Here is a 12500-nt window from a genome sequence, read left to right on the forward strand (position 1 = left end):
TATCTGCAATGCATCAGCATCCTTCTCTATCTCTCTCTCTCTCTCTCTCTCTCCTCCTCTCTCTCTCTCTCTCTCTCTCGCTCGCTCGCTCTCTCTCTCTCTCTCTCTCTCTCTCTCTCTCTCTCTCTCTCTCTCTCTCTCTCTCTCTCTCCCTCTCTCTCTCTGTCTCCCTCTGTATCTTTCTTCCTGAATGTGTTAGTGGATGCAAGACATTCTACTGACAATGGCTCTCTTGGGACAGCTGAGTTGCCACACAAATGAAACTCGTTCACATTCCGCCCACCTGGGGAATGAAACTCCTCCATATTCTCCAACTGGATTATAGGAACTGGATTTGAGTTGGGGCTACCATACTATACTATACTTTACTATACTTTGGATATTATAGCTTACACTCTCTACAACATTGTTTCTCTGTTCTAAAATATTTGATCATCTCAGCCCTTCAAACTTCACCCAAATCCCATTGATGGAGAAACAGCCCGTTTTAGACCAGTCCCATTGCCATTTCTCTATAACCAACTCAGCCATACTGCAGCTGACTCATTGAATAGTCATTAATCATGTTCTAGGGAACGTGAGCTGTGCCAAGATGTTTTATCCACCATCACCAACAGTCATCGGGATGTCCTAATGGTTCCCTAACACATAACCTTTCCTCTCCCCGTTGATCCATTCCCCTTCAGGTGAATATCTCCCCTCACCACCTTTACTGTAATACTTCGTTTGGTCTCCATCGAGTCTGAACCCCCCACGTGCAGTACCCCCACTCCTCCCTCACCGGGGAATGTGAAAGGCTACGTGAATGTCGAATGTGCTATTTTACCAGTGCTCCAAGAAAACATTGATTCAGGGTCATTAGGGACTCGTCGACTCGCCTTGACGGTCGGTCTAAAAGGGTTGTGAGCTGAGATCAGCAGGATTTTACATCTAGGATGGATGTGAATGACTGCCCTGCAGCCTGCAGGCTGAACTGATTAACTCTTTAGCGTGTGACTGGAATCCGGCGTCATCGGGTTGCATTCCTCGGCAGACTCTTGAACTCTCTCGCTCTCGCTGTGGTCTGCTCCTCCTCTCCACCTCTTTTATCTCCATCCCACCATCACCCCATCCTGCACGTCTAACAGCCACAGTGGTTTTCTTCATCCTTATACTAACTTTTTTCCCTTTTTGTCTGTTCTTCCTCCACTCTTAGGCCCAAAGGGCAATGATTGACATGAAAATGTCACTTTTGTGACAACCCATACTACTAACTACTATAGGTATTGCTATGTAATCACACGGTTGTCAATTTAACCTCACTGTTAAGTTTTGCCCCCTTGTTTTTTCTGTCAGTTTGCTTGACAATATACAGACATCACAATTTCTGCCGAGTCACTCCCATCCTGCAATTCTCTCCCCTCCCAGCCCCAGTCCTCTCCTTGTCTCCTCTTGTTTTCTGTGTAGCTGTTGCTAGGTTTACTGCAGTGAAGCTATGATTTTCATCAGGATATACTTTTAGGACATATATGCAAACCCTTGGTGGAAGAGTTTGGGGAGTCGAGGAAGGGATGGAAATAGGGAAGAAGGGGGGGGGGGGGGTCACAAGATAGAGGGGAGTGATGGATGCTCCTGACTGGAGATTAATACTGTGTTCCAACACTTCCTTAACAGCATACTTCAACTAACTAACTTCAATCTAACTTCTTTTTAGCACATACAGCCCCTATACTCATAGGGGTATTCAAATTCTAAATTCAGCCAGATACGATGCCTCATTGTCACCCCTGTTGGTTCCCCAAACATAAGAAATTGAGATGCAATGAGGTGAGTTTGATCACATTTTTAAGAAGCCTTTGTTATTCAACTCATTTAAATCAAGTATTTATGAAACTTAATTATATATAATGAGCTACTTTGCAATATAGAGTATAGTACACATTAGTTATATAATGTACTCAGGGAGGTAAGGATTCAGGGTCAGTAATTTTGTGAGGGTTCAGACACACACACACCAGATCTGTCTAGTAAAGCCTGTCCTGTGATTGCATCCCTGCCTTCTGAAAGAGGGGCCAGGATTCTGTGAGTCACTGAGCCCGCCGCTCTATCCTCCTGTGCCCAGCTGTGGGAGGGGTGAGTCAAGGACATGCCTCAGCGCTGTCCCAGACACACACACACACACAATCCCCGGTCTCACATGAGGATTTCCAGCCATCAGCCACAATGTGGTCCTATGGCATACTGTATTATGTGAAGAATGATCTTCATACCCCAGTGTAGCTGTATCACCCATGACTCAGCAGTTATATTAAAGGGCGTTGAATAATGCGTATGTTCTGGAATGGTTCTTTCTTCTCTTTCTCCCTCTGTGTCTTCCGGCCAAGGAATTGTGCTGTGGCTGCAGGTAGCCTGTTTGGTGCAGGAAACTAGGAGTCATTGATAATGGTGCAGCTTCTTTGCTTCAGTGTGCTCCACTTGCTTTCAGGCGATGTGCTTGTGAGGGTGTTCGCTTTCAGACCAGGTCGGAGTCCAAACACACTGCCCCCTGCTGGCCTTGTCATCCGCGTCCAACGTACAAAGGACACGTGACCAGCATCACCTCATGACTGGAGTAAAGATGCCCCTGAAACGGATCAAGGTTGCTTCATGTTTGGTTGAAGAATCAAACCGGGCCTACTTTAATGAGCCCTTCAGTTTTAATGTGGCTCAAGGTTTGTCAGGTATTCACTGTACCTCTATTCTAACTGTGCTGCCGTCCGAGGTGGGGGTGGAAGTGAGCCAGCTTTTTTATAAACACGACTGAGTCATACTGCACAATACCGCATCCTCCCTGTAAAGCAGTCACTTAGTTCCGCTTCCAACAGCAGTGATTTTCCACCCACGGTTTGTGTAACTAATGTTTTGAAGAAGATCAGATGTGAGATGTGCAAATCTATCCAACCGGGGCTTGCAGTTTTGTCTTCGGCTGTCTTGAATGCGCTAAACAGATATACTCACCCACTATCAGACAGCTATGATTTCAACAAGTCTGTCCTTGGACATGAGTTCTAGTTAGGATGTTCACAGTCAAGAAGCAGGACTCTCACAATAAGGTGTTTTACTAGTGGGTTGAAGAGTGCTAAAAATAGCTGTCACGGGGAACTATTTAGCCAGTCTCTGCAGTTTCCACCTCATGAATTATGCACACTCCCTAGGTCAGTCAGTACTTATCACCACTCACTGTCACATAATTCATGTCCGACATGAGAAACCTGGATATTCAGCGTCATGATAGAGGACACATTCTCCTATATTCTGATACGGTTGGGTCAGTGTCTCTTCCAATGTGTAATCTATAGTGTTTTATATTGTCTAGCTAGAACAGGGGTTGGTTAGGATGAGTGTGATGTATAATACCGGAGCCAGGGCTTCTCTATAATCCTTCCTAACATTATCTTAAAACAGCTAGCAGTATAACTCTCCCCTCATCCTCCTGTACCTCTCAATACGTTTTGGTCTGTATCTTGGTTTCCATAAAAGGGCGACAACTTCCTGCTGTATGAGAACAATTGTCTCTTCAATAAGACCACATTGTAGTTAATAAAACATTATGCGGTACGGAGGTGCTCCCAGAAGGAATGAGTATGGAGACACTTACAAATAGCAAACTTTTGATGTCTCATTCCCTTTGATCCTCTCTTTCCTCTCAGTCAGAATGCCTCCCTGTCTGCAGCTCTTCCTCCTCCTCCTCTTCCTCCTCCTCCTCCTCCTCCTCCTCGTACTTATTTCCATCCTAATGTGAAGCCAACGCCCAGTTTCTGCAGTACTGCGTAGTCGCTCCCTCTCCAAAATTCTGGGCACCCCCTCCCTTTGCACCCCTCTCCCGTCTTGTCTGCATTGAGGTGCAGAGGGGGAGGGAGAGGAGAGTCAATCACGAACTCAAAGGTGCACTCCACAAAATGCATTCCCCATGTACCTATCCTAGACTGTATATAAATACTTTCTGCACTATCTCATTATACAGTCAATGGTACCTATGCAAGCTAACTTTGTACCAGGCACACGACTTGTTGAAGTGTTGAGGCTTAGTGAGTCAATCAGTCAGGCAATATCTCAGTCAGTCATTCCAGGGTTCGAGTTACGGGGGGGAGGGATTGGGTGGGTTTGAGCCCCCTAATTAAGACTTGGACCCCCCCAAAAGAGGTCAAAACAACAGGTTGTCATCGTATAATTCTCACTCTGAGTCACTCGTTTAGACAATCGCCTCAAAACTCGTTGAACATTTGCTCTCCTTTAGCTACACTGTTTCATCAGTACACTGAATAAGCCATTCTCCACACACAATCTGTCTGGCAAGGCACCACCAAGAGCTCCTTAACCTGCCTCGGCATGGAAAGGTAATTGCGATCTGGGGAGAGACCAGACTGAGACTGCATCATGGAGGGAGACTGAGTCATCAGAGAAGGAGGAGAGAGATAGGGTATATTAGAGACGCAATGATATAAATGGATCACTTAATCCTTCAACCCGACCAGAACTCAGAGACCTTGGCCAATGACTGAGAGTCCTGCTTGTCTCTTGCTGTCTGCCATGTCTAAATGACTAGGAGCAGAGAGAAAGCATTCAAGGACAAGGTCAAAGTAGAAGTACTCGATCCAAACCAAGTCTGAGGTGAATCCATGACATATTGTCGAATAGGCCTCCAAGAGATGAATCAATCCGACAACATACTGTATTTCATGTGTACTGAGGCTTAATCTATTCAACAGTGTATTCACAGGCACCATTTGCAAAGCCCCTGCAAAGGAAACACTGACTGTAACGCAGTTCTTGTAAATAAAGACGAAAATAGAGTCAGACGATGTGCATTGATCGGCAGTATGACTAGGAGCAGAGAGAAAGCATTCAAGGACAAGGTCAAAGTAGAAGTACTCGATCCTAACCAATTCTGAGGTGAATCCATGACATATTGTCGAATAGGCCTCCAAGAGATGAATCAATCCGACAACATACTGTATTTCATGTGTACTGAGGCTTAATCTATTCAACAGTGTATTCACAGGCACCATTTGCAACGCCCCTGCAAAGGAAACACTGACTGTGACGCAATTCTTGTAAAAAAAAGACGAAAATGGAGTCAGACGATGTGCATTGATTGGCAGTATGGCTCAAACCTGCTCAGCGGAGGCTCAGAGGAGGCTGCTGGGTAATGGAAGGCTAAGAGGTCAGCAGATTTCTGGGCAGGACAAGTTACGAGGGGGCTCCATAACAAACATAGACATGGAGTTTAACAGGGTGGGACAGGTAGGATTGTCCCCCCCGAATGGCTTTCTCATAGAATGGAAGTAAGGACTGGAGTCCTGTAAGACTGATTTGCAGGCTATGTAATCCCCGGCCAATGAAAAAGGAGACAGTGTTTTGAGTGATGCAGAATCACTCTGTATACTGGTCCCCTCGTCAGCGTTTGAAACAGAAAGAGAGATGTGCATTATTCTTTACCTTGACAGGAAGCTGGTCTGCAGTATGGGTAGTCTTGGCTTCCACAATGGTGACTCTGAAATAAATGTTGAGGGTCTGCCAATTATTAGTGCCCCCAAGCACTTTAGTACTTACAGAATGGCTACACCATAATTCTTGATTCTAATGAATGATAGGTGGTTCATAATGGATGAGTGGTCCAAATGAGCTTGTTTTACACAGATTTACTTATTAGAGGATAATAGCACATTTTTAACAGTTGAACGAATTATTAGTTACAGGGGGAAAAATCATGTGATGGACACAATTTATTGTCAGACAATCAAAATATAGTGTTTTGTTGGATTATTTTAACAATGACTTGTTATTCCATTATTGAATGCTAAAACTATTCTTTAATAATCGTATGCCTATCAGTAGCCTATTTTGCTGTACATCTCTAGACGTGGATCTCTGTACTTATATTTTACTGCCACCTAGAGCTAAGAGGTGTAAAAACAAAGTACCTGTACAAGAGCATGAGCATCTATATATCAAACGATGGTGTGTACATTTCACAACTAGACACAAACAAAAATGTTTGAACAATTTACTTCCAATAGGCTATCCTATGTGGTAAAAAAAAGATCAATGTTACTCAGTTGTAACATTGACACAACGTCGCACAAAGGGACATTTTAGACACGCGCTAACAGGGCAACAATTGGGGTCCTACAGATGTCAACACGGAAAACATGTCTAGCTAGTGAGCTAGATCCCAACGTGTAACTAGACATTTCAGATGTAGAAAACGAGTACACGTGTATAGTTGTTAAACCTTTTATGCTAATATTTTAATATTTGATTGAATGTCAGCTAGCTAGTTAGTTTTCTTTTTGGTAGCTTAACGATAGTTGAGTAAGCTATCGAACGTTAGGCTAAGACTTTCCGCAAGATTCGTTCAGTAAGAAGCTAGCTGGATACATTGACCAACGTGCAAGTACAATACACGTACAATTTGTTGTAAAGTAGTGTAAAATCCTTACAATGTGAGACACGTTGACTAGCTAGCTAACGTTGCATAAATTGTAATATTTATTTTGTCTTGATAAACTTGGCTCAGGTTCTCGGTTGGTGTTGTTGGTAAATATGGGTCGCTCCTCCAAAGATAAGCGTGATATCTACTACCGCCTGGCCAAGGAGGAGGGCTGGAGGGCCAGGAGCGCGTTCAAATTGCTGCAACTGGACGAGGAATTCGGACTGTTCAAAGGCAAGATCAAATCAGCTACATCCTTCCCCCCTCTCAGAGTTGATTAGCAATACATTTAAGCTAAATACGCTAAACATTTTTGTAGCTTGAAACGTCTCTAGATGACTACTTTTCGCATCTGTATTTCTCCCAGGTGTCAGGAGGGCAGTGGATCTGTGCGCTGCACCAGGCAGCTGGAGTCAAGTCCTTAGTCGTAAACTCAGGTTCGGTCATCTCCTAACTTTTCTGGTTCTAGCACTGGCTTACATCAGTATAAATATGGACACACGGATAAGGATGGGATTTGTATGTGGTGATTTGACAGAGGAAAAGAGGAAGGGAGTGAGGAAGTAAGGAGTGAGGAGGTGAAGATTGTGGCTGTTGACCTCCAGGCTATGGCCCCACTACCAGGGGTTACACAGATTCAGGGAGACATTACCAAGGTACAGACTGAACTCTTATCCCCAAACCATTCAGAGAACAAAATGCATGTCATCAAGGGCAGAGGGAAGGGGATGTGTGTACCATCATGAGATATTTTGACACAATTTCTGCAATGGTACTGGAGACTGACAATATTTCTCTTGGGTTTTAGATATCTACCGCCCAGGAGATAATCAGACATTTTGAGGGCCAGCCTGCAGACCTGGTCGTGTGTGATGGGGCACCAGATGGTAAAGATATCTCAGCTAAATTGTTTGTTTTGATAGTAAATGTTTTCATTTCAGAGACCAAAACATTGACGTCCTCTTCTTGGTTATTGTCTTGTTTGTCACTAACAGTGACGGGACTTCATGATGTGGATGAGTATATTCAAGCTCAGCTCTTATTGGCAGTGAGTACATGGATGAAATAAGATTCCATTTGAATTCTCTGTAATTCTCTGACCGTTATTTATGACATTGTAAAAAGTTTCCTCTTTCTGTATCTGTCCTAAGGCTCTAAACATTACCACACATGTTCTGAAACCCGGAGGGACGTTTGTGGCCAAGGTAGGGATTGTTAACGGCAGTTTCGTTTGTTGTAAAAAGAATTAAGCACTCGGAGGTCCTACAAATCTGTTGCTTCCCTCTGGTTGCGGTGCAGATATTCCGGGGTAAAGATGTGACCTTGTTGTACTCCCAGCTGAAGATCTTCTTCAGTGGTGTAACTTGTGCCAAGCCGCGCAGCAGCAGGAACTCCAGCATAGGTGAGCTGGACCTCACGTCGTGGGTGATTCAGATGCAATAAAACCACCCAAAGTCAAGGCTGTGACCCAGAAGGTCATTGGCAGATTTGACAACTCTTAACAAGCGGCTTGTAGACGGACGAAAATGAGGTGACCTGTAACCGACCGTCTCTCTATCCCACAGAGGCGTTTGTGGTTTGTCAAAATTACTCTCCTCCTGAGGGCTATGTCCCCAACATGTCCAACCCCCTGCTGGACCACTCATATGGTAAATACCTACACAAGTGTCTTTTATCCCAATTCAATGTGTTGTCATGGTAAATGTTGGGAAATGCTGACGGTGTTTTCCCCAAACTGCTCAATAGAAATTATTTTAGATATTTAACTCAAAGGAGATAGTACTGAGGGACAGTTAGGGTGATTTGTTTTCAAAATGTTTGAAATGAAATCTAGCAAATATGTGGAACAAGTGTATTATTCCATGTTACATGGTGTGTCATTTAAGTATCTGACACTGTGCAATACTCTGGATCTTAATCTCGGTCTGTGTATCTCAGATGTAGATTTCAACCAGCTAGAGGGGCCGAATCGGATCATTGTTCCTTTTCTGGCCTGTGGGGATCTCAGTGCATTTGACTCCGACAGAACCTATCCACTCCAGGTACTGGTGCCCTCATTGACAGAAAAGTTGTTTCAATTTTGAGTTTTTGTAAACAATACATCATTGACAAGAAGGCACTATTCTTGTGAAGTTCGAAAAAGTACTTACAATTGATATATTTTGCTTCTCAGCTGGATGGCAGTAAAGAATACCAGTACACGCCCCCCACCCAGCCCCCAATTTGCCCACCCTACCAACAGGCTTGTCATTTGCGCAAGAATAACCTATTGGCTAAAGAGGATTCCCCTTCCCTCCCATTGGATGAAGCCTTTTCCTCCATGGAACTTTCAAGCCATCAAGGAGAAACCCCTGCCCATTCATCAGCCTCCTCGACACAGAACACTGTCAAATAACATTACAAAAAGGTTCATCAAGATACATAGTACTGTACATGAGTACGTTTTTAATTTCTTAGATTTCTCAAACAATAAATCGATTTTACCATTTCCTTTAATTCATTGTTAAGTCATTTGTTAATTGTGTTTTTTTTTGGTTGCAAAGTGAAGGACCTTGTGGGTTTAGATGTCATTATCAGACGCTCTTCAGATCCAGAGCGACATGTCGATGTCGTTTAGCAACTTACGTGTCGTGTTTTTGGTGGAACTGGATTTGGGTTGCTTGGTTTGATGTTTTCTGTGAAATTGCTTCTGGGCCGCAAATAACCATGGCGAATCGGCGATACTAGTCATAAATATCATAAATAGACTTCAGAGAGACGAGACTAGCGATGAGGGAGAACAGACGTCGGCACCAATTGCGGCACAAAACCAAGTGGCTCTCATGGGCACCTTTCATACCAGAGTTATTATATTTATAGAATAGTTTCTGTACATTCCGTTCCATCACTATGCTGAAACCTCATTGTGTGGTCAGGACTCGAGGCCTTGGTGAACTGCAGGGCTGCAGCACCTGAGACAGCAGGACGTGCTTAGAAAGTCTGTTTTATATCCGATGGCAGGTTTACTTACTTTAATGTTTCTTTTTTTTATGTACAGAAAACACTGTTTTCTCTCCTACAAAAAAAAACGTAAACTCTTCCTCAGGTTTTGTGAAAGCTGGCCAGAAGCAGCATACTTTTTGATAAATCAACAACAGACATCTTTAAAATGCTTCATTACAACGTGAATACTATAGATATCAAGGCTAGAAGTATGATTGAAACTGAACTTATTTTAAGTATATATGGCATGTGGCAAGCAGATATAGCTAACAGACCAATAGAGACAATACATTACATACATTATCCAAAGTAACAAACCAATAGTGCATACAAAGAACTAATGAAGGTGTGTGTTTGTGTGTGTGTGCAGTTGCAATGATCAGCACGCCCAACAGAAGATGTCTACGTGGGGAACAGACATGAAGATGCTGATGTCAGAGCTGTGTTTCAGATACAAACTTTTAACCACAAAAACAAATGTTTCATATCCTCCAGACAACATTTCTCTGTTTGGAGACGTTTTCTCGAGACAGTTTGACATGAGCCAACCACAAACAGACCAGAGGTCATTTCATTTTGGCCTGAGACACAGTTCATTGCCGAATAGAATAATAGTAGTCTGGTGAAATGTACCAACACGAGACGCAAACTTTATTTTGGGGCGTTTTACATTTACATGTATGCATTTAGCAGACACTTTTATCCAAAGCGACTTCCAAAAGAGAGCTTTACAAAAGTGCATAGGCCACTGATCATAACAAAGTTTTCAGTCTGAGACGGGAAAACAGTTGTTTCCAAGATGAGCAACATGGAAAGACTTAAAGTTAATGGTATGTGTTCTACTTTAATTGGGTACATGTTTTACAAGCAGATAGTCAAATGCATAATAGATTCATTTTACCAACAGACCCAATTGGAATAACCAAGATCCACGTGGAAAACACAGGTGTCGATTTTTGGACACTTCGGTGTGTGGCGAAGGCTGGAGAATTATGCAATTTCTACCTAAATAACATTCAAGTATTAATAAAGGAAACACCATTCCAACGAGGTGTGTGTGTGGAGAGAGTGTCCAAGGAGGTGCTGTGGAAAGAGAGGATGATGAGTTCTGAAGACGTTTCCTTCTCCTGTGAGGTGAAACTGGAGGTTAGGGATGAAGGCTCTGGGTCTTCGTCCTGTGAACCGTATAACTTCACTGAAAAAGGTGAGGTCTCAAAGAAAAGATCACTTTATTGATGTAAAATCAAGATTTCATCACAAAGTATGCTAACTAATAGATCTGTTTTCAGTTTTGAATTTACCTCAAACCACCACCTCAGCCAGTCTCATCCTATCCACTAGAGGAGGTTCAGATGACCTAGCCCAAGGTGAATGTTGTATTGACAGCTATTGTTGCCTTGTAAACCAACAGATTAGAAATGGACCCACTGTAAACTATTCAGAATAAAATGTTTTGGAAAGCAGTTCTATGCTGATCTGAAAGTTCTTGCCCTCAGGATTCGGTCCACAGTTCCCTCTCTTCAGCGGACTGATCACCACTTCTCTCTTCTGTTGTATTCTCCTTATCGGCTACGTGGTATGCTGCTACCGCCACAGAGAAGGTGCAAATTCCTCACTTTCTTTCCCAGATATTTCTTTAAAAATACTTTTTGTTTACTGTATGTTTTTCTTCTTTTTTTTTTCTTCGACGGTTCACTTTAAGCCAATAAATCCTCCACTGCCATAAGAAGGTAAGAGCACGTTATACTTTTTGTGTTGGCTCAAGCAGAACTTTATATGATGTCTGTGGATTTCCATTTGTGTTGACAGAAACCGACATGAACAGGAAGATTCACTTGAACCTGTGTGTGAGTATTGAGCAGTCAATGTATCCTCTGAAAGCCTGTTTAAATGCAGCCACAAACCACCCTGCATGTTTTGTTTTATTCTACAATAGATTTTCACCTGTGTGAAAATCACTTGATCATCAGCAATAGACATGAATAAACAGCTCTTGGGTTTCCTGGGATTCTAGCACTTGTTTAGTAACTCTGTTGCCTTATACTCAGTGTTTTACATTTGATAATTGCTCCTAAAACAGATGCGGTCATCCAAAGACCTGCAACCGAGGAAGAGGTGAGTAGTCGTGTGGTCAGTGAGAATGACTGAAGGATAGCTCTAAACATAATGATAGTTGCTTTCACTCTCAATGTTAATTTGTAACATATAACATTTCATTGTAATATTTCATTGTAATATTGTAAAGTATAATAACTTATCCTGTCTTTCCCTGTTCACTCTATCACTCTTACAGGAAGACACTGTTGTGAATTATGCTCCAGTGACATTTCAACGGCCATTACAACCCAGAGTTGTGCTTGATCATTTTGTCGAGTATGCAGAAGTTGTCATACACTGAAATTAATCTTCTTTAACATTTAAGAGACATTTTGCAAATGTTGCTATCTCTGGTTCCTGTCCTGAGGTATATTCTCTTAAATAAATGAAATGGTAATGTTGTACTGAGGATGTGTGTAAAATATTACTTAGTATGTGAAAAGTTGTACTCCGTATGTGTTAATAAAAATAGAGCATGCATTGCAGTTGAGTCAAATTATTTAATTCAAGCAAGGGTGATATGTTGGGCGCACAATATGTTTTAGGTGGTTTATTTATTCAATATTCCATTCTCACTTTGTTAAAGACTCGTAATTTTGCATTGCAGCACTAAAAGTTCATGTGTTGAGTATTATTAATAAATCAATAAATAGTAGTAAATAGCCTACATTTACTGAATTAAACTGTACACAAAATGCAAGTAACTGATGACATGTTCTCTATTTAGGCTCATCAGCGAATTACATTGTTGAATCAATGTCTGTTCAACATTCAGGGACCTTATGACGGCCGGACTAATGAATAAGAAATATCCTAGTGTAACTAAATTCACCAGATGTCGGTAGCTGACCTAAATACTGAGGTTACTGTCATAGGTTTCTCGTGCTTGATGACCTTGGAAAGGCTTTATCGTAGTGTTAAGTCATATCTGATTACATTTAGTTTCAGCTCGTGCAGGTTCAGTTGAAGT

At 42.3% G+C, this 12500-nt stretch overlaps 1 protein-coding gene across 4 annotated transcripts; it reads left to right on the forward strand.

The window, feature by feature from the left end:
- The first annotated feature begins 6160 nt into the window (after positions 1–6160).
- LOC136939596 (tRNA (cytidine(32)/guanosine(34)-2'-O)-methyltransferase-like) lies at positions 6161–8947 on the forward strand. 4 transcript variants are annotated; one of them, XM_067232194.1, is made up of 11 exons: positions 6161–6426; positions 6539–6685; positions 6819–6888; positions 6990–7107; positions 7260–7338; positions 7447–7499; positions 7603–7656; positions 7751–7853; positions 8017–8100; positions 8390–8493; positions 8625–8947. In XM_067232194.1, the coding sequence occupies exons 2-11, from the start codon at positions 6565–6567 to the stop codon at positions 8844–8846; spliced, it is 1008 nt and encodes a 335-aa protein (XP_067088295.1). In that variant the 5' UTR covers positions 6161–6426; positions 6539–6564; the 3' UTR covers positions 8847–8947. The 4 variants fall into 4 exon arrangements, with proteins under 4 accessions (XP_067088295.1, XP_067088294.1, XP_067088293.1 ...); XM_067232193.1 differs by having other exon boundaries at positions 6161–6415; XM_067232192.1 differs by having other exon boundaries at positions 6161–6411.
- Positions 8948–12500: the final 3553 nt, after the last annotated feature.

This window comes from Osmerus mordax, unplaced genomic scaffold (assembly GCF_038355195.1).
Source record: "Osmerus mordax isolate fOsmMor3 unplaced genomic scaffold, fOsmMor3.pri Scaffold_263, whole genome shotgun sequence".
Classification (NCBI taxonomy): domain Eukaryota; kingdom Metazoa; phylum Chordata; class Actinopteri; order Osmeriformes; family Osmeridae; genus Osmerus; species Osmerus mordax.

What these genes read in the sequence shown, in the direction of transcription:
- LOC136939596 (XM_067232194.1), top strand. Translation starts at nt 6,565, where the DNA reads ATGGGTCGCTCCTCCAAAGATAAGCGTGATATCTACTACCGCCTGGCC. An exon ending in CCTGCTGGACCACTCATATG is followed by an intron (nt 8,101 to 8,389) that starts GTAAATACCTAC and finishes TGTGTATCTCAG; the next exon opens with ATGTAGATTTCAACCAGCTA. An exon ending in ACAGAACCTATCCACTCCAG is followed by an intron (nt 8,494 to 8,624) that starts GTACTGGTGCCC and finishes TTTGCTTCTCAG; the next exon opens with CTGGATGGCAGTAAAGAATA.